The sequence below is a fragment of the Cebus imitator genome, unplaced genomic scaffold, assembly GCF_001604975.1.
Source record: "Cebus imitator isolate Cc_AM_T3 unplaced genomic scaffold, Cebus_imitator-1.0 Scaffold128, whole genome shotgun sequence".
Classification (NCBI taxonomy): Eukaryota; Metazoa; Chordata; class Mammalia; order Primates; family Cebidae; genus Cebus; species Cebus imitator.
This window is the reverse complement of record NW_016107443.1, coordinates 4,869,886-4,889,767: the sequence shown is the minus strand read 5'-3', so window position 1 is coordinate 4,889,767 and position 19,882 is coordinate 4,869,886. Positions and strand designations below refer to the sequence as shown.

The window sequence follows — 19,882 nt, the reverse complement described above, 5'->3', positions numbered from 1 at the left end:
AAACAATGAAAAGCAAAACCATGAATAAGGGAGGACCACTGTGCTATCTGTATTATCTCTATGCAGTTATAAGAGAATGATCTCCTGGGATTTGATTTATCCACTTCCTACTCCTCCTCACACTTGTCACTGCCTAAGTTTAGGCCCTCCCCACCCTTCTCTTGAGCCATTTGCAAAACTCAACTGGTCTTAGTGGCTGCAATCTGTCCCTTTCCAGGCCATGATCTTTCATACTAGGATTAAGGAAGCGGATATGGTTTGTCTGTGTCCCCACCCAAATCTCATCTTGAATTGTAGCTCTCGTAATTACCACATGTTGTGGGAGGGACCCAGTGGGAGATAATTAAACCATGGCTGCAGGTTCCCATACTGTTCTCATGATAGTGAATACATCTCACAAGATATGATGGTTTCATAGAGTTCCCCTGCACACACTGTCTTGCCTGCCACCATGTAAGACATGCCTTTGCTCCCCCTTCGCCTTTCACCATGATTGTGATACCTTCCCAGCCATGTGGAACTGTGAGTCCATTAAATCTCTTTCCTTTATAAATTACCCAATCTCAGGTAAGTTTTTATTAGCAGCCTGAAAACAGACTAATACAGAAATTAAAACTTAAATTATTTGCCTCCTCCCATAAAAACTATACTAGCTCCCTCTGGCCTGTTCTTGGACATGACCCACAAAGCCCTCCTTCCACGTATCATCTCCCATCATTCCCTTTGCTCTCTCTTCCACCAGTGCAAGCTGTCCCACAGCAATTGTGGCCATCTCATAGTCTGTTCTTGTGCTATGTTCTGCCATATCTGCTGCCTTTGCACCAAACAGTGCTTCTTCTTGCATGCCCTAACCCTCAAAGCCTTCTCTGCCCAGAAAAATTTCTTTTTCTTTTCAAAGTCCACTCAAACATCACTTTCATTGGGAATCCAATCTTGACTCCACTAGGTTTAATTAATCCTCCACTGTGGCTCCCAGAATGCACTGCAGACCCTTCTGTTGCACACTCAACATGATGTCCTCTAAATGACCTGGTAACAAGTCTCTCTCTCCCAACTCCTCAAAAGCAAGGACTAATAGCTAATATTTATTGAGTGCCTACTATGAACCATACTCTATGCCAAGCATTATATGTATGTAATAGTAGTCACCATCCTATAGGGTTGTTGTGAAGATTAAATGATATTATATATATATATAATATATATATATTTTATATAATTTTTATATATTATACATTAATAGCATATGCATAATTTATAATAAACTATAAATATATATTAGATATAATTTATATATTATAGTAACATATATTAGATATTATATAATCTCTATTAGATTATATATATTAGATAACATTAGATATTATATATATAATATCATTTAATCATCACAACAACCCTATAGGATGGTTACTACTATTATCTCCATTTTACAGATAATTAAACTGAGACTTAAAGATGTTAAGTAACTTGCCCAAGGGTGCAAGTTATTAGTGGCCAAGCCAGGACTCAAAATCAAACTGTCATACTTCAGAGCTCACACCCTTAACCACTACACCACACAATGTTATGTTATATACCCTCCTACCAAACTCAGTTAGTACCTTGGCATGCTATAATAGTTCTATTAGTTACCTCTTGCTGTATAACAAATCATCCCCAGACATAGTTGCTATCTCCCCATTTCTCTGGGTCAGGCATTTGGAAACAGCTTATTTGGGTGGTTCTGTATCAGAGTGTCTTGTGAGGTTGCAGCCAAGATGTCAGCCTGGACCACAGTCACCTGAAGGCTTGGCTGCACTGGGGAATCTATTTCCAAGATGGTGCACTCACATGGTGCTCCTAATGGGCAGGAGGCCTCAGTTCCTTCACATGTGGACTTGTGAGCTGCCTGAGTGCACTCACAGTGTGGTGGCTGGCTTCCTCCAGAGTGAACAATCAATAAAACAAAACCCACAATGTGTTTATGACCCAGCCTCAGAAGTCCTAGTCTAGAATTTCCATAGCATCCTATTAGTTACAGTGATAAGCCTTACTCAGCGTGGGAGGGAACTAGACAGAGGCATGAATAGCAGAAAGTGAGAATCCCTGGGGCCTTATCAAGTGAATAAGTGGAAAAAAATAGAAGAATTGGTCTGAGTATCAGGATCTCTTGATGAGGTGACCACTTAAGTTTCTTTCTAGCTCTAAAACAATGGAAGACTATTCCCAAATTCTATATATTAGCCTTATTTTCCCATGTCCCCAAGTGGAACATCAAATGAATTCAAAGGTTTAATTTCATTAAATTCCAAGAGAAGCCACAGGTGAGTATTTGCTACCTTAGCTTTTAATTTATGGTTTTTTACTTTATGGTTTCAGGCAGAGCCAATGAAGTATTAGAAATTCTCCCAGTTTGAAACACCGTTATTTTCTTAACAGCAAAACAAATCTATGTTTGATTTCCAGATTAATTCCACAATTCAACGTCAACATAAGCCCAGCCTCTGGACAAAGGCTTATCTTCTTTAGCAGAATATCTGTGATTAAACTGAGGAAACAAAATCCCTTGTGTATAACAGCAAAGATAATAAAATCACTGGTTTTAGCCCTTAGGCCATGCTTGTTTTCAAGCCAAGATTTTATCTGTTTAAAATACTTCTTTAATTCGATTTGAGATGTATGAAAATAAGAATTAAATACTTAAATGAGGTACTTTTCAAATATGCTTTGATACTGAATACTTAAATTGAATTTTATTCTAAAGACCAATCCATGTAAGTAGAAATGAAAACGGAATGTGAGCTATTCACTCTTCCCACCACTACCACTACCTGAATAGATCCAAAGAACCATGGAAGCTGAGTGATAACTCTCCTCAATGGCACACTTGAGCCCATTTGCTCAAAGCACTCTACTCTAGGGGTTGGCAAACTGCAGTCTTGCCACCTGTTTTGTAAATAAAGTTTTACTGGAACACACCCAGGCTTATTGGTTTATGAATTATCTATGACTGCCATGACAAAGTTGAGAAATTGCAACAAAGACAGTATGGCTTGCAAAGCCAAAAATATTGCTATCTGGCAATACACAGAAAAAGTTTGCCAATCTCTGGTCTACCCCTCTAGAGACTTAGCCTGAGGCAAGCTATTATTAGCTCAAGATGTCCATGCATACTATATGCTGTTCCAAATACTTTTATGGAGAAAAGGAGGGGTGTTCCTATTTATTTTAAGGTGTTACTTAACATAAAGAGATAAAATTTTTCTTGTTGTTAAAGACAGGATGTTGCTCTGTCACCCAGGATGGAGTACAGTGGCATAATCATAGCTCACTGCAGCCTCAAACCCCTGGGCTCAAGCAATCCTCCCACTTTAGCCTCCAGAGTAGCTGGGACTACACGCGCACACCACCACACCTGGCTAATTCTTTGTTGTTTGTTTTTGTAGACACAGGGTCTTCCTATATCGCCCAGGCTGGTCTCGAACTCTGAGTTCAAGAGATCCTCCCACCTTGGCCTCCCAAAATGCTGGGATTACAAGCATGAGCCATTATACCCACCCAGACACGAATCTTGATAGAACACAGTGAGTTTTTACTCTTGTATCACCTGTGTAACCATCTCTCAGATCAAGATAAAGAATATGTCACAGGCCCCGTCTCAGTCAATACCCCAACAAAGGTAACCATTATTTTAACTTCTATCGTAGAGATTTCTTTGCCTGTTCCTGAACTTTATACACATGAAAAAGAACAGTATTTGGTCTTATACCTGGCTTCCATTACTCAGCATTTACTCAGTGGCACACATACATATTATAATGTGGAGTCGTTCATTTTTTCATGGTTGTGTAAGATTCAATCATTTACCTCTTCTTCTGTTGGGCATAAAAATCTGCTTATTTTATTGGGAGTGGAATTTCTGGGTAATAGGAGATATCAGCAAACTGTCAAACACTTTTCCAAATTGGTTGTGCTTTACTCAAAAATATTGTTTTAATATATAAATCTCTCTCTCTCTCTCTCTCTCTCTTTTTTTTTTTTTTTGAGACAGAATCTTACTCTTTCCCCCAGGCTGCAGTGGCACAATCTCAGCTCACTGCAACCTCCACCTTTTGGGTTCAAGTGATTCTCCTGCCTCAGCCTCCCCAGTAGCTAGGATTACAGGTACCTGCCACCATGCCTGCCTAATTTTTATATTTTTCGTAGAGATGAGGTTTCACCATGTTGGCCAGGCTGGTCTCGAACTCCCAACCTCAGCCGATCCACCTGCCTCTGCCTCCCAAAGTGCTGGGATTACAGGCGTAAGCCACCACGCCCACCCTAAAATCTCTTGAGGGCAGAAGTTTAAAATAATTCCCCCTGACAATCTTTATATTTTGCTGTTTGTGCTGTGACACAATGGTTATCACAGGGATTCCTGGCATGCCAGGTTTAAATATACAAGCCCTGAGCCTGGCAATGTGCTGACACTTTACAAATTCATATCATTAAATCATCCCCTAAAACCCTAGGGCTAGATAGCCTCATGTGGCAGACAGGACAAAGTTGTCTGGAAGGATAAAAACCTCAACTCAGGCCATAAAAACTAGATCTCCGATCCATGTGCTTACCTTGCCCCTCTGGGAAGCAGTGAGGTCAGCGTCACAGTTATCACAAAGTTAGGGTTAGGCACCAGTCATCACAGATCCTTGTTTTCCTCTTTAACCACCTTGTTAATTCAAATATAATTAAATTCTATGACAGCTACTGAGTATAACTCCTTACACAGCAGATTTAAATCATTATAATTTCACACTATGCTCCATGCCTGGAGACGTTGCTACCCAGCTTGACAAGGGAAGAAACATAAGAAGCTATAACCACCCTGTAAAAATCTAACATTGAAAGATGGCCACAAATCACAGGGTTCCACACAAAGGCATGGATTTGAAAGAAATAAAAAACTACAGGTTTTTCTATTTTCTGCTCAAATCTCTATTGTGTGCAGAAGCAGATTTAAGTGGCATAAATCAGAAAATGATAATGGGAACTGAATGAAATTGTCATAAATCACGTTACTAAGTATAGTTACATCTTAGATGTAAAACCCAATTAAACAGATGGCCACATGCTGTCAGAATCAGCCCCTAATCAATAAAGATGTTCATTTTAGAGAATCACCTCAATTTTTCACTTCTTCAGTGAAGCAAAAGGAAGGCAGTTGTAGGGTGGGGGAAGTCCCAGGAAACCCAGTGGGGAAATGTGCAAGAAGAAACTTCACCTGTCTTAATTTTTAGTCCAGATAATCAGAAAGGAGTGAAAAAAAAAAGTCACCCAAAGGATTCCTTGTCATCTTGCCTGGGAATGTAATTTACAATGAGAGCAAGCAGTGGTCATTAGGAAAACAGAAACAGCTTGAATCTCTTAATTAAAATACTGTTTCAAATTGTTCATTTTTAAAACCCCTCTGCCCATAAGCTTTCACGAAACCACTGCGTTACCCTGAAATGGCTTCTTCCGCAGTAAACCTCTGATAGGATTAGCCCTTCCCAGACAAGAAGAAGGCGAGCAGGGGTGAACCCTGGAGATGGAACTATTATTAGACACACTTGAGTCCCCCAAGGAGAAGTAAGCCTTCACTGACATTTTAAAGTGAATGTAGAAACAATGGCTTTTCTTGCATAAGAGCTGATCTCTTACACTCACTAGACTGGTGAAAATTAAGTCTACCGATGCCGAGAGTTGATAAAAATGAGGAAAAACAGAAACACTTCTGGACTTTAGAACACTAGCTTTGGAAAACATCTGATGTTATCTGGTAGATAACTTCTTCCTACCAGCCAAGAATTCCACTCCTGAGTGTATATTCTCAGATACTTGTTTCAAGAAATATTCACAGGAATATGCAGAGCAGCACTGTTCATAAGCAAAAGCCTGGCTGCGGGGACACATAGGTCAGACAATAGAAAAATAAACAATCTGGGGGTACAGTCATGAAATGAAATATTATACAGCAGTGAACATGAAAACAACCTACCACCACATGCTACATGGGCGAATCCTAAAAACATGTTGACTGAAAAAACACAGTTAAGATTGTATACAGTAAGATGCCATTTTTATTATACTAAGAAACAAGTAAAAATAAACAACATGTTGTTTAGGGATACCTATATAAATAAAGTTTTATTTTTAAAAAATCAACACTCAAATCACAAGAGTGTTACCTCTGTGGTGAGAGGGAGGGATGGTTCCTGATTGGGTGAGGGCCTCATAGGCACACACTGATTTTGTCATGTTTTCATAAATTCTTTATAACTTACATGTGCCAAAATGCTACATATGTTCTTTCGCATGTAGCAAATATTAGACAGTGTTTTTAGGTGAATAAACAATTTCTATTACCCAATATTCTAAATGTTATTATAATTAATAATATATTAAATTGTTGTATTACTTATAATTAATAACTCACATATCATAAGTTCCCATATAAGATATGCAACTTAGTTTTCAAGTTGGCATTTAGGACCTTAAGAAAGCAATGATACTTTCATGATAATGAATATTTATATAGTAAGAAGTGACATTCAAAATATTTAACAACTTACTTGGTTATGTAAATTAATGTATAAATAAAAAATTCCCACCATCTGCTTGTCTTCCTCCTTTCTGTTCATTTCTGTTGGGCAGAGACTGCCATTCCTAATAGTGGCCACACGAGGGCGGCTCTAAGAAGGTGCGCCAGTTGGTAGTGAGCAGCCACAGCCTTCGGGCTGTCCCGTCTGCCCAGAGTCCTGTAGGAACAACAGCTAGTATGGAGGACCCATGACAGACTGGCCGACTGGCCAGAGGGAAGGCAAGATGCCTCACTGAGAAGGTCGTCTGGCCTTTGAATAAAGATTTGAAGGAAATGGGAGCATAAACCTGGCAGGTCACTTGGGGAAGTTTTCCAAGAGAAAGCGAACCCCAGGTATAAACCCGTCAAGAGCAGCGCATGTCAGATGTGCTCTACAAACACAAAGGAGGCCAGCGTGGCTGGAATAGGAGGAGGAAGGAAGGGGGAAAGCAGTAGGAGGCACAGGCAGAAAGATCACAAGCCTCAAGGCCATTATAAATAATTTGGCTCGGCCAGGCACAGTGGTTCAAGCCTGTAATCCCAGCACTTTGGGAAGCCAAGGTGGGCAGATCACCTGAGGTTGGGAGTTCGAGACTAGCCTGACCAACATGGTGAAACCCCGTCTCTACTAAAAATACAAAATTAGCCAGGTGTGGTGGCACATGCCTGTAATCCCAGGTACTCGGGAGGCTGAGGCAGGAGAATTGCTTGAACCTGGGAGGCAGAGCTTGCAGTGAGCCAAGATCAGGCCATTGCACTCCAGCCTGGGCAACAAGAGTGAAACTCCATCTCAAAAACAAAATGGCTCTTCCTTTGAGTGAGATGGGATGCAAAAGAGTGACACAATGTGATTGTAAAACATCTTAAAATCGCTACAATATATTTAGAATAGACTGAAGGTGGGTAAAACAAAAGCAGGGAGGCCAATGAGGAGGCTATTATCATAATCCAGGTGGGAAATGGTGGCGGTATGAACAAGGGTGGTAAATTCCATCCCCTGCATTCAACACTGTAGAAATGTGATCAAAACCATGAGGTTAGATGTTATTACCAAGCAAGTGAGCAAAGATGGAGAGAAGAGAACAGAAAAGGTGCAAGGACTGAGCCTTGGGGCATGCCACCATCAAGAGATACGGGAGATGAGGAGGAACCAGTAGGGATTTGAGCAGGAGTGGCCCACCCTCCCCAAGACAAGCCACCACTCACCAGAATTTGGTGTTTGTCATTCTCATGAATGTTTTTACACTTCAACTACAAATGGATGGGCCTCCAAAACAACGTATAGAACTGTTCTACATGATTTTCAACTTCATTCATATAGTATCATACTTGATATATTTTTCCAAGGTGTTTTTTTCTGCCCAACCTAATACTTGTGAAATTCATCCATTTTAATATATGTTGCTCATTTTTCACTGCTGTATTGTATTCCTTTGTGGGAATATGCTACATTTGATTCATCTTCCTGCAGAGGAACAGGTAGGTTATTTTGTTTTTTCTACTATTATAAATAATACTATTATGAGCATTTTCACATGGGCCTCTTTATGCCTTGGGCAAGAGTTTTCTAGGGCAGCTGTTCCCAAACTGTAGCATATATTACAATCACCTGCAGTTTTTATTGCAACAGATTTCTGAGCTCCACCACCAAAGTGTGATCAATAGATCTAAGGTGGGGCCTAAGAATTTGCATTTCTAACAAGATCCCCCATGATGCTATTACTGCAGGTTCAATGACCACATTTCAAGAATCACAGCACTAGAGCACATTCCAGGAGCACAGATGATGGTCATAGGTATGCATGCACATCTTCAGCTTTTCGAGATAGTGTCAAATTGCTCCACAAAGTGGATGAGCCAATCTATGTTTTCACCGGCAGTGAGTATGTGTCCTTATTGCCAAGGCTGGATGCTGTCAGACTTTCAATTTATGCTAATCAGATCTTAATAATTTTTAAGGCCAGGTGCAGTGGCTCATGCCTGTAATCCCAACATTTTGGAAGGCCAAGGTTGGAAGATCACTTGAAGCCAGGAGTTTGAGACCAGCCTGGCCAACATGGCAAAACCCCATCTCTACTAACAATACAATAAAATAAAAAAACTTAGTTAGCTGGGCATGGTGGTGCACACCTATAGTCCCAGCTACTAAGGAGACTGAGGCACGAGAATCACTTGAACCCAGGAGGCAGACGTTGCAGTGAGCCAGGATCACACCACTGAACTCCTGCCTGGGTGACAGAGGGAGACTCTGTCTTGAAAAAATAATAAAAATAATAAAGTTTTAAATTTATCATGGCATTTTTAATTGCATGTACCTGATACATATAAGTAGAAAACCTCAAGACATAACATACTAGCATTAATAAGAATATTTCCAAGCTTCTTTCTTACACACAGATGGTCCTCTTAAGTTCTACAACCCGCTCAGTTACCTGCTGTTTTCCCCAGCAATCCTACGAATGAACAAAATGGTGTGGCCATTATGAGAGGAAAGTGGAAGCTTGCTCCTTTTCATGACGAATTTCATTATGGTTTAATTTACTGTAGTTGATTTTTTTTAAATCAATGGTGACATAAAACTTTAAAAAAAAAACAAACTAGTAAGCTGAAGAGAGTGAGGAAAATTTAGCATATAGGTAGGAAAACAACCTTCCTTCACCAGCATACCCTGTCACTTCTGGGGGAAATACAGAATGCTTTACCCTCCATCATAGTCACGGAAGAGTTCCTTCCATTTTATACCACATTACCAAGGAGGCAAGGAGCCAGTACTCACGGATCTGGTTGGTGGATGCGCTGTAGAAGGCATTGACAGTCGTGGGATTTGTAAACCACCTGTGGAAAAAGAAACAAATGCCAGAGAGTAATCATCATTACACAGGCAGGAGGGAAGCAGAGACAAACACAGCATGGCTGGGTTTATTAGCAGATAACCATGGAACAATGGGAAGGCTGCACATGAGGGGAAATTATTCCCTCAGTTTAGGGTTACTGTACTGCTCAATGAACAATCTCATTCTAAATTGAACATGGCTCAGTGAAAATGCATTAACATACCCAGTTATTTATTGTTACTAACTTCACAGAAAAAAAGTCAGCACACCAGTGCTTTTGAAAAAGTTTTAATGAGAAATTCTAAAACCTAAAGGGCTCACCCTGCAAAAGGGAAACACAGCAATTATGTATTTTCCAGGCCCTATTCAATGAGGCGATTGGACAACTGTGTTTCTACGCTGCATCGCCTCTCACCTGTCCATCAAAAAGTTTTGGATTGGTGACAACACAGAGGTCCATTTAAAGAAAGATGAATAAAGTCCAACTATGCTACCCAGAGGGTCTGCCTCCTCCAGTGGAAAGTGTACTGCCTCTATCACTAACTAGCTGAGTTGTGTGGGAAGAGTCATCTACCTTCCTGGGGTTTGGTTTTAGCTATAAAATTAAGGCACTGCATTAGGACATCTTACGGATATTTTCTATCTAACAGGAGTCTACATCCAAATCTTAAATGCACAATAGTTTACTTGGATCAGCAGTCAGCAAATTTTTCTCTGTAAAGAGTAAGATCATAAATATTTCAGGCTTTGCAGGTAAAGAGGTAAAATCAAGGATATTATATAGGTACTTAAGAGCAAAGTGTCCATTAATTTTATTGATGAAATTTTAAAAATATAATTGTGATCAAGTCCAATCATTTCTCTTTTTTTTTTTCTTTTAGAGACAGGGTTTCGGTATGTTGGCCAGGCTGGTCCCGAACTCCTGACCTCAAGTGATCCACCCACCTCGGCCTCCCAAAGTTCTGGGATTACAGCCGTGAGCCACTGCACCCAGCTGAGTACAGTGATTTCTAATACAGGCCTATTAATGAGAATAATGAAATTATTTTGGGGTGAGATAACATTTTGCTTAATTGGGGTTCAAAATTATGCTTCTCCAATTTGGATGTTCCTCTAAAAACTAAAACTAGAGCTACCATATGATCCAGAATCCCACTGCTGGGTATATACCCAAAGGGAAGAAAATAATTAAAGAGATATCTGCATTCCCATGTTTGTTGCAACACTGGTCACAATAGCCAAGATGTGGAGGCAACCTAAGTGTCCATCAACAGATGAATAAAGACAATGTGGTACTTATACACAATGCAGTACTCTTCGCCATAAAAAGAATGAGGTTCTGTCATTTGCAACAACATGGATGGAACTAGAGGTCATTCTGTTAAGTGAAATAAGCCAGGCACAGAAAAACAAACATTGCATGTTCTCACATATTTGTGGGATCTAAAAATCAAAACAATTGAACTCATGGAGGTAGAGTAGAAGGATGGTTACCAGAGGCTTGGAAGGGCAGTAGGGGAATGGGGGAGAAGAGGGAATGGGAAATGGGTACAAAAAATATATAGTTAGAAAGAATGAATAAGACCTAGTATTTGATAGCACAACAGGGTGACTATAGTCAATAATTAAATTGTACATTTTGAAATAACTAAAATACTGTAAGTGGGTTGTTTGTAACACAAAGGACAAATGCTTGACAGGATGGATGCTCCCATCTTCCATGATGTAATGATTATGCAGGCCTGAATCAAAATATTTCATGTACCCCATAAATATTTACAACTACGTACCCACAAAAATTATTTTAATTAAAAAACAAAAACAAAAAACAAAACGAAGTTAGTGCTTCACCATCATCAAACCAACTGCAAACATTTATCCCTAAAACTCATTCTTAGTTCATGGCCCATATAAAAACAGGCAGCAGGTGACATTGAGCCCACAGGCCATTGTGGCCAACCCCTGACTACTTAGATGGTTGTGAGTTTCAGTAACTGCTTGTTATGAATAAAATCAAGCAATTCATCTTAAGCGAACCTGCTAAAAATAAACTCTTAAGTCCAGCAGTGGCACACAAATATAGTTCCAGCTACTTGGGAGGCTGAGGCAAGAGGACTGTCTGAGCCCAGAAGTTCGAGTCCAACCTGGGCAACATAGTGAGACTCTGTCTCAAAAAAAAAAAAAAAAGGAAAGAAAGAAAAACAAACTTGTATAAATCCCTTTCTAGAACAATTGCTTTACTCATTTATGTCTAACAGGGTAATTATGTCAGACTAACAAATTAATTTATATCAGGTTAATATGAAACTGATAGGAAACGCAATTGTTAATACTAGTTGGTAAACTCATACCTTCTCCCCAACCATAAAGAAGTCTATGAATATGTCATTCTGTTATCATCATTAGTATTAACTAACACTCATTGAGCACTTACTATATACTAAGCACATTCTATTCATCACTTTTTCCCCACAGCAACATTGGAATTATAAGCCCATTTCACAGATGAGGATAATGAGACTTAGGAGCATTATGTACTTGTACAAGGTCTGGTCTGCCTAACTTTAAACTAGTTCTCCTAAGCATTATATTATACTGACATTATTACTGGAAATCAAGAAAGAGCACCTCCTGTCTTTTCAAAACTGAAACCTAGACATATTTACATAAAATGCATATTCTTTTCCTTCAAATTTAGGGTATTTCAATGAAACCCCAGTGTTTAACATAAACTTGCTGGTTGGCCTAGTTTCCTGAGGAAACAAGTGAGGGGAAAGCACCTCTATTGACCTAACTTTGCTGCCTGTAGTAGGTAGAATGATGGCTAAGTCCTAATCCCTGGATCCTATGAATATGTTACATTACATAGTAAGAAGGACTTTGCAGGTATGATTAAGCTTAAGGACCTTAAAATAGAGAGATTATCCTGGAATATTCAGGTAGGCTCAATCTAATCACAAGCTCTTCAAAGCAGACAACCTTGTTTGGCTGGAATCAGAGAGATGCAACAGAGGAGGAAGTCGGAGCAGATACTGCAGAGCAGGAAGTCAGGGCAAGTCCAGGGTGAGAAGGATTTGACATGCTGCTGGTTCTAAGATGCAGGTGCAATGTGTGAAGACTGGATAAAGGCCTCTGAGAGCAAAGACTGGCCTCCAGGCGACAGACAGCGAGGAAGTAAAGACCTTAGCCCTACAACCAGAGAGAACTGGATTCTGCCAACAACCTGAATTCTCTTGGAAGGGGATTCTTCCCAGAGTCTCCCCATAAAAGCCCAGCCAGCTGACACTCTAATTTTAGCCTTATGAAAACCAAAGCAGAGAAAACACCAAGCTATCCTTGATTTCTGACATACAGAACTGTGAGACAATAAATCTGTGTTGTTTTAAGCTGCTAAGTTTGTAGGAGTTTGTTACATAGCAACAAGAAACTAGTATACTACCCAAAGAACCCAAAATTTGTAGGTCAAGAGGGGAAAATCCAGGTGCCTTGGCTACTAAATAACATTGGACTTAATCATAACATATACAAAAGATAATGTGTATTCCTGGAGCTTGCCCCTTCTCTTTCTGTCCTTCCCAACTCCCCTCTCTTTAAAATAACAAACTTTTAAAACATTCAGGTAAGGGCCATGCAGGGAAAAGGTTCCTAACTGCTGGTAGACAAAGGTAGACAAATCAAACCAATCAAACAACCAATCTCTGAAACTAGACCTTAATGGGGCTTCTGAAGCTTCAGCAAGAATAACTAAAACATCTTATTTCAGACACATGATCTTACCATTCCTGACCTCCTAGGGCTCTTACTGACTGTAGGGCATGTTTGGAGCCTTAATAATACCCAGCGCTAATATGAAGCAGCTGCACCAGTAGATCCCACCAGTTGTTGATGCTGTTATTTCTTCTCTTTGCTCAGGGCCCATGCCAAAACAGCTGTTAAACATTTTGTGTATCTCCCTTATTACATCCAAGCTTATTATATATTTAGTTTTACCATTCTCTAATGTAAGGCTACATGTGCTAGTTTTAATATGTGTTTGCAAACTTTTTTACACTCCTCCCATTAGGAGACGGAATCTAAATTCCTCTCCCCCGATTATGGGTTAGCCTGAACAACTCACTTCTAAAGAATAACATGCAGCAGAAATGATGATGTGACTTCCAAGGCTAGGTAATTAAATGTGATACAACCTCCCCCTGATGCATAAAAGCACACCCTTTCTCCCTCCCTCTCTCTTTCTCAGGAAAGCTGCTCTTTGAAGTTTCTTTATCAATCAACATGCTGTAAAAAAAACCCAACACACATGAAGAGGACGTATGTAGATATTCTAGTCAACAGTATCAACTACTAGACATGTAAGAGAGGTAGTCTTCCATATGACTCCAGCCTCAGCCACTATCTGACTGTAACTATATGAAAGACTACAAATGGCCAGGTGCAGTGGCTCATACCTGTAATCCCAGCATTCTGGGAGGCTGAGGTGGGCAGATCACTTGAAGTCAGGAGTTCAAAACCAGCCTGGTCAATAGGGTGAAACTCCATCTCTACTAAAACTACAAAAATTAGCCAAGTGTGGTGGTGGGCACCTATAATCTCAGCTACTAAGGAGGCTGAGATAGGAGAATCTCTTGAACCTGGAAGATGGAGGTTGCAGTGAGCAGAGATCATGCCAATGCACTCCAGCCTATGTGACAGCACGACTCTGTCTCAAAAAAAAGAAAGAAAAGAAAGACCCCACACAAGAACCATGCAACTGAGCCTGGTGACCCCCAGAACAATGAGAGATAAAAATAAATAATTACTGTTGTTTCAGTACTCTAAATTTGGGGGAAGTTTGTCACACAGCAATAGAAAAATGGAATGCTGAAAAGCTGGCTATCCACAGACTAAGTCCAACCCAATAGGCTGAATCTTCCCAGGAAACTGTTTTGCTTGCCCAACACAATGGCTTAACAAATTATAGAATTGGAATTCCTTCAAGTGGTGTGTGTCGTTAGTTTTCCACAGTCCCCACCACTCCCTGCTATTTACACCCATGTAGGTCAACCATTTGTTACCTGACTGGGCCCTGAAGGCATCTGAGTTTGCATAACTTATCTCCCAACAAGATTTTAAGTTGCTTATGGGCTTTGACTGTTGTCCAAATTGCATGTGCTGAGCAGAAGATCGCTAAATCCATTTAAATGAATTTATTGCTATGTATACATCCACTTGAATCAACAGAGAATATCATTCAAGTGCTTTAAATTCTTCATACTATGTCTTTAGGGTGTTTCTGCAGTCTGCGTTTGAGAAGGGATTTAGTGGATAAGGTAGGAAGAGATCTCACAGAAAATTAAAATCCCAAAATAATGGGGATGAAATTATACTGGAGAATGAGATACATGAAAGGAATATAATACCAAAATAGAATACTCTAAAGGAAAAAACATTGGTACCCCTATTTCTTTGGACCATATAAAATAGATATACATCAGCGTAAACTTTTACATTTTTCTTATCAACTCTTACAGATAGTCTAGGGTATATGGAATGGAAAAGCCATAGCATATTTATTACTTTCTTAATAATATCCTGCAGATTATATCACTCCCATTCCATGCTATAGATAATGCTTCTGCAAACAAAAGCTCTGGGCAGGAACATAATTTATAAAGACATTTAATGTATTTTTACATATTTTTTAAAAGATAGGGAATTCAGACATGTTTGGTCACAGTAGAATGAGAGTGAATTAATTGTGAAGCTGGCTTAAAATAATTTCTGTCAAAGAAGGTGATCCTGAGGGAAAGAAATTACTTTCAACTCAAGCCGACCAGTAAGTAAATCCTCTATTTTTAGGCAAGCTGATGAAGTGACAATTCTGTGAACCAAACCCTAAATATGTACCTTCAGGGATGACCACCCAATTAATTTCATTCTTGCTGACATTTCCCATCGCCTTAGAAACTTCTTAATGCACATTAGTGCAACTAAAATGGATTCCATGAGAATGAAAGATAAAGGGTATTTATCTCCTATACCCACAAAGAAGCAAAATGTTATTTCAGGGCTTTGTGAAAAATAAAATCATGATGTGCTCTTCAAAGTAAACTAGTGTACTGGAGCTACTCCAGAATCATCCCCACTCGATTAACTCATGAATTCTCAGACCTAAAAGATGTCAATTAAAGCCAATGAGTATCACGAGGCTAAAATTCTCTACAATGCCTGAAAAGGACAAGCCAGATGTTTCCTTTAAAAAAAAGAAAAGGAATTGACTCATATCACTTTACTATGCAAAGAAGACCTTAAATTTCTAAATGTTATTTCCCTGAAATAGACATGTAGTCTGAGAAAACAAGAATTACAAGCATCGCACTGATTTTCATTTCTGGAGAACTTTCCCTAGAAATTAACCAATGTAATACCCTTGTTAAAGAGGTATTTGTTTTTCAATGACAGAGAAGAAAACTATACAAATTTCAGTTTGCCTAAGCCCACAATGCCAGTATATTTTTAAGGCATGAATAAAATATTAGAAATAGTTAAGACTATTAGAATGTGACAGTAAATCAGTATCCTAGGATGATGTTAAAGATAACACATTTAGGAGTTTTTCAATTACTAACCCAGGCCTTCCTACACACCTAAATGAATAATGACGGGCTGGGCGCGGCGGCTCATGCTTGCAATCCCAGCACTCTGGGAGGCCGAGGCGGGCGGATCGCGAGGTCAAGAGATGGAGACCATCCTGGTCAACATGGTGAAATCCCGTCTCTACTAAAAATACAAAAATTAGCCGGGTGTGGTGGCACTCGCCTGTGGTCCCAGCTACTTGGGAGGTTGAGGCGGGAGAATCACTTGAACTCAGGAGGCGGAGGTTGCAGTGAGCCGAGATTGTGCCACTGCACTCCAGCCTGGCGACAGAGCAAGACTCCGTCTCAAAAAAAAAAAAGAATAATGACATTTTGAAATCAAAGAATTAGACTGGCTAGATTGCCAATATACAGGAGCCTCTGAGAAGACCCTGAAAATTCACCAAAAACCTGGTGAAACCCTGAATTTTCCACAGATTTCTTCAAAAAAAAAAAAGAGTTGAATTGATCTGAAGCAAATATTAAATATTAAAGATTATATAGATCTGTGACTACCATATTATATGTAGATGGTCATAGGGATACTGGAAATTATTTGCCAAAGTCATCAGATTTGAGTCACTGGATTTAAGAAGCTTAAATCTAAAAATATTGAATAATGTAGATTGGGAATGAAATAGGATAGGTGGACTGAGAAATAATGTGATAAGAGGACAGAACCAAAGACAGCGGAGCAAATGGCTTTCAGCCATTATCTATCATTTTTCAAAGCAGTTCTAAAACCTTCTGCTTTTTTCCTTTTTGCCTTTGACTGGAGTCATGAATAGGTAGGGGAGAGATTAAGCTTTAGGCCTACCCCTTAAAGTTGATAACCTCCAGTGATTTTTGCAGGTGCATATTACAGGAAGGTTTCAAGGGCAAAGAGCAGGGATGGTCAGATGGAAACCTAAGAGGGAGAAGTGGTCATCACCACTTAAGCCAAGGGAAAGCACAGGGATCCAGAGTTTCTAGAAGCCAGGACCAGAACAGGGACTTGAAAGGGAGAGTGGCAAGAGACTAGAGAACATAAAAAGAGCCAGTCAAAGATCTAGAAATCAGAATACTAGCCAAGGTTAAAAAGCGGACCATGAAAAAATCTGTAACCAATAGAAGCCAGGCTTGCAGGTATAACGGGTTGACAAATCATTTCTGCAAAACTCAAGTATAAAATTGGACAAAATTGTCAACAAACAACCATTTTAGGAATCTGGGAAATGATCAAAGAGAAGCAATAAATTAAACAAAATTTAATATTTAAAAACCGCTAGGGCTTGGCAGTAAGTAGAGCAGGCTACGGCCTTTTTGCCTGAGACGACTTCTGTCCCTCCTAGCTCAGTGAGACCTTAGTTTTATCAGGAAAAGACTGGCTGGAAGATCAGCAGCTTTGCTGCCCCAGTGGGTGGACTTAACTGGGGGTGGGAGTGAAAAGCCACAGCTTTGTCAGATAAAAATGGCCAACATAGAGGATGAAGTAGAGCAAGAAGGCTGAATAGAAACCTCTGGCAAGTATCATCCCTGCAGGAACACCAAATTGAACAACTAGCCACATTTAAAAAAAAGCACCTTCATAAGAACCAAAATCCAGGTGAACAATCAGAACACTGGTTTTAACATCACATCAAGGAAAGAGGCACTAAAGAGGGTAGGAAAGGCAGTCTCGAACTGCTTGTGCCAGCCTTCCCTCATTCCCCGGCAGCAGCCACATGGCCACAGAGAGGAAACCCTGTGTTCTTGTGGGAAGGAGAGTACAGTGATTGTGGGGCTTTGCACTGGAACTCCTTGCTGTCCTATCACAGTGGAAAGAAACATGGGGCAGAACTCAGCCAGCACCCATTGAGGGAGCTCTTACAGCAGCCCTAGCCAGAGGCAAATCAGCCATCTCAACAGCTGGAGCCCCTGTTCTGGCTAGCCCCACCACTGTGAGCTAACGCTCTTCGGGGTCCTAAATAAACTTAAAAGGCAATCTAGGCCACAAGGTCTGTAACTCCTGAGCAAGTCCTGGTGCTATGCTGGACTTGGAACCAGTAGACTTGGGGTGCATGCAACCTAGTGAGATACCAGCCAGAGAAGCAAAGGGAGTGACTGTGTAACCCCTCCCCCAACCCCAAACAGCACAGCTTGTAACTCTGGAACGCACTCCTTCCTTCTGCTTGAAGACAGGAGAGGGGAGGGTAAAGAGGACTTGGTCTTGAAACTTGGATACCAGATCAGCCACAGTAGGACAGGGCCCTGGGCAGAGTCCTGAGGCCCCCATTCCTGGTACTAGCTCCTGGACAACATTTCTAGATACACCTTAGACCAGAAAGAAACTCACTGCTTTGAAGGGAAGGACCCAGTGCTGTAAGATGTCATCACCTTGCTGACTTAAGAGCCCTTGAGCACTGAATAATCAGCAGTGGTAGCCAGGTAGCACTTGCCATGGGCCTTAGGTAAGACTCAGAGCTGTGCTATCTCACGTGCAGCCCAGCGCATTCCCAGCTATGGTGGCTACAGGGATTCCTTCTGCTTCAGGAAAGGAAAAGGAAGAGTAAAGGGGACTTGTCTTATAGCATGGGTGCCAGCTTGGCCACAATGGGGTAGAGCAACAAGTGGGATTTTGGGGACCCCAGTTCCAGGCCTTGGCTCCTGGACAGTGGCTCTTCTGGACCTGCCCTGGGTAAGAGGGGAGACCACTGGCCTAACGGGAGAGACCCAGGCCCAAGAGCATTCACCCAACTGAAAAGCCCTTGCATCTTGAGTGAACATCAGTGGCAGCCAGGCAGGACTTGCCATGGGCGTGGGGTAGTGGTGGCCATGGAGGGAGACTCCTCTGCTTGAGGGAAAGGAATAGAAGAGTAGGAAGGACCTTGTCTTGTGGCTTGGGTGCCAGCTGAGCTGCAGGAGAATAGAACACCAGGTAGATTCCTAAGGTTCCTGACACCAGGCGCTGGCTCCAGGATGGTATCTCTGGACCTGCTCAAGACTGGGCTAACTGACACCCTGATTGCAAGGATGCACGCCTGGATGGATTTCCCACTTGCTTATTTTAGAGCCCTTGGCCCTTGAGTTAATACAGGCAGTAGCCAGGTCAGTGGTCACCACAGACTTTGGGTGAGAACCAGTGCTATGCTGGCTCTAAGGATGACCAAGCACAGTCCCAGTAGTGACAGCCACAGGGGTGCTTGTGTTGCCCCTCTCCCAGCTCCAAGCAGCTCAGAACAGAGAGACAGACTCCATTTGTTTGGCGGAAAGTAAGGGAAGAGAACAAGAGTCTCTGCCTGGTAATCCAGGGAATTCTCCAGAAACTTACCTAAGAAAGACCACCAAGGCAGTACCTGTGCAAGTCTGCCAAAGCCACATTACTGGGCTTAGGATGCCTCCTGATACAGACATCATTGCAGTAATGAAAGATTTAGATCACAATACCCAAGTCCCACTGAATACATGGAAAGCCTTCAAAGAAGGATGAGTACTAACAAGTCCAGATTGCAAAGACTAAAACAAATACCTAACTCTTCAATGCCCAGACCCCACAAACATCCACAAGCATTGACACCATCCAGGAAAACATCACCTCACCAAATGAGCTAAGTAAGGCGCCAGTGACCAACTACAGAGAGACAGAGATATGTGACTTTTCAGACAGACAATTCAAAATAGTGTTTTGCAGAAACTCAACAAAACTTGCGGTAACAGAGAAGGAATTCAGAATCTTATCAGATAAGTTTAACGAACATATTTAAATAATTAAAAAGAAGCAAGCAGAATATCTGAAGCTGAAACATGTACCTGACACTGAAAAAATGCATCTGAATATCTTTTTTTTTTTTTTCAATTTTTTTTTTTTTTTTTTTTTTTTTTTTTTTTTTTTTTTT

General features: G+C 40.7%; 1 protein-coding gene across 1 annotated transcript in view; it reads right to left on the bottom strand.

The window, feature by feature from the left end:
- The window catches only part of PHEX (phosphate regulating endopeptidase homolog X-linked), a 218,083-nt gene that overhangs the window by 41,151 nt on the left and 157,050 nt on the right, over window positions 1-19,882 (bottom strand). The window contains exon 15 of the mRNA XM_017540697.2: window positions 9,357-9,415. Within this exon, the coding sequence (XP_017396186.1) occupies window positions 9,357-9,415 (59 nt within the window). The remainder of the gene's footprint in view (window positions 1-9,356; window positions 9,416-19,882) is intronic.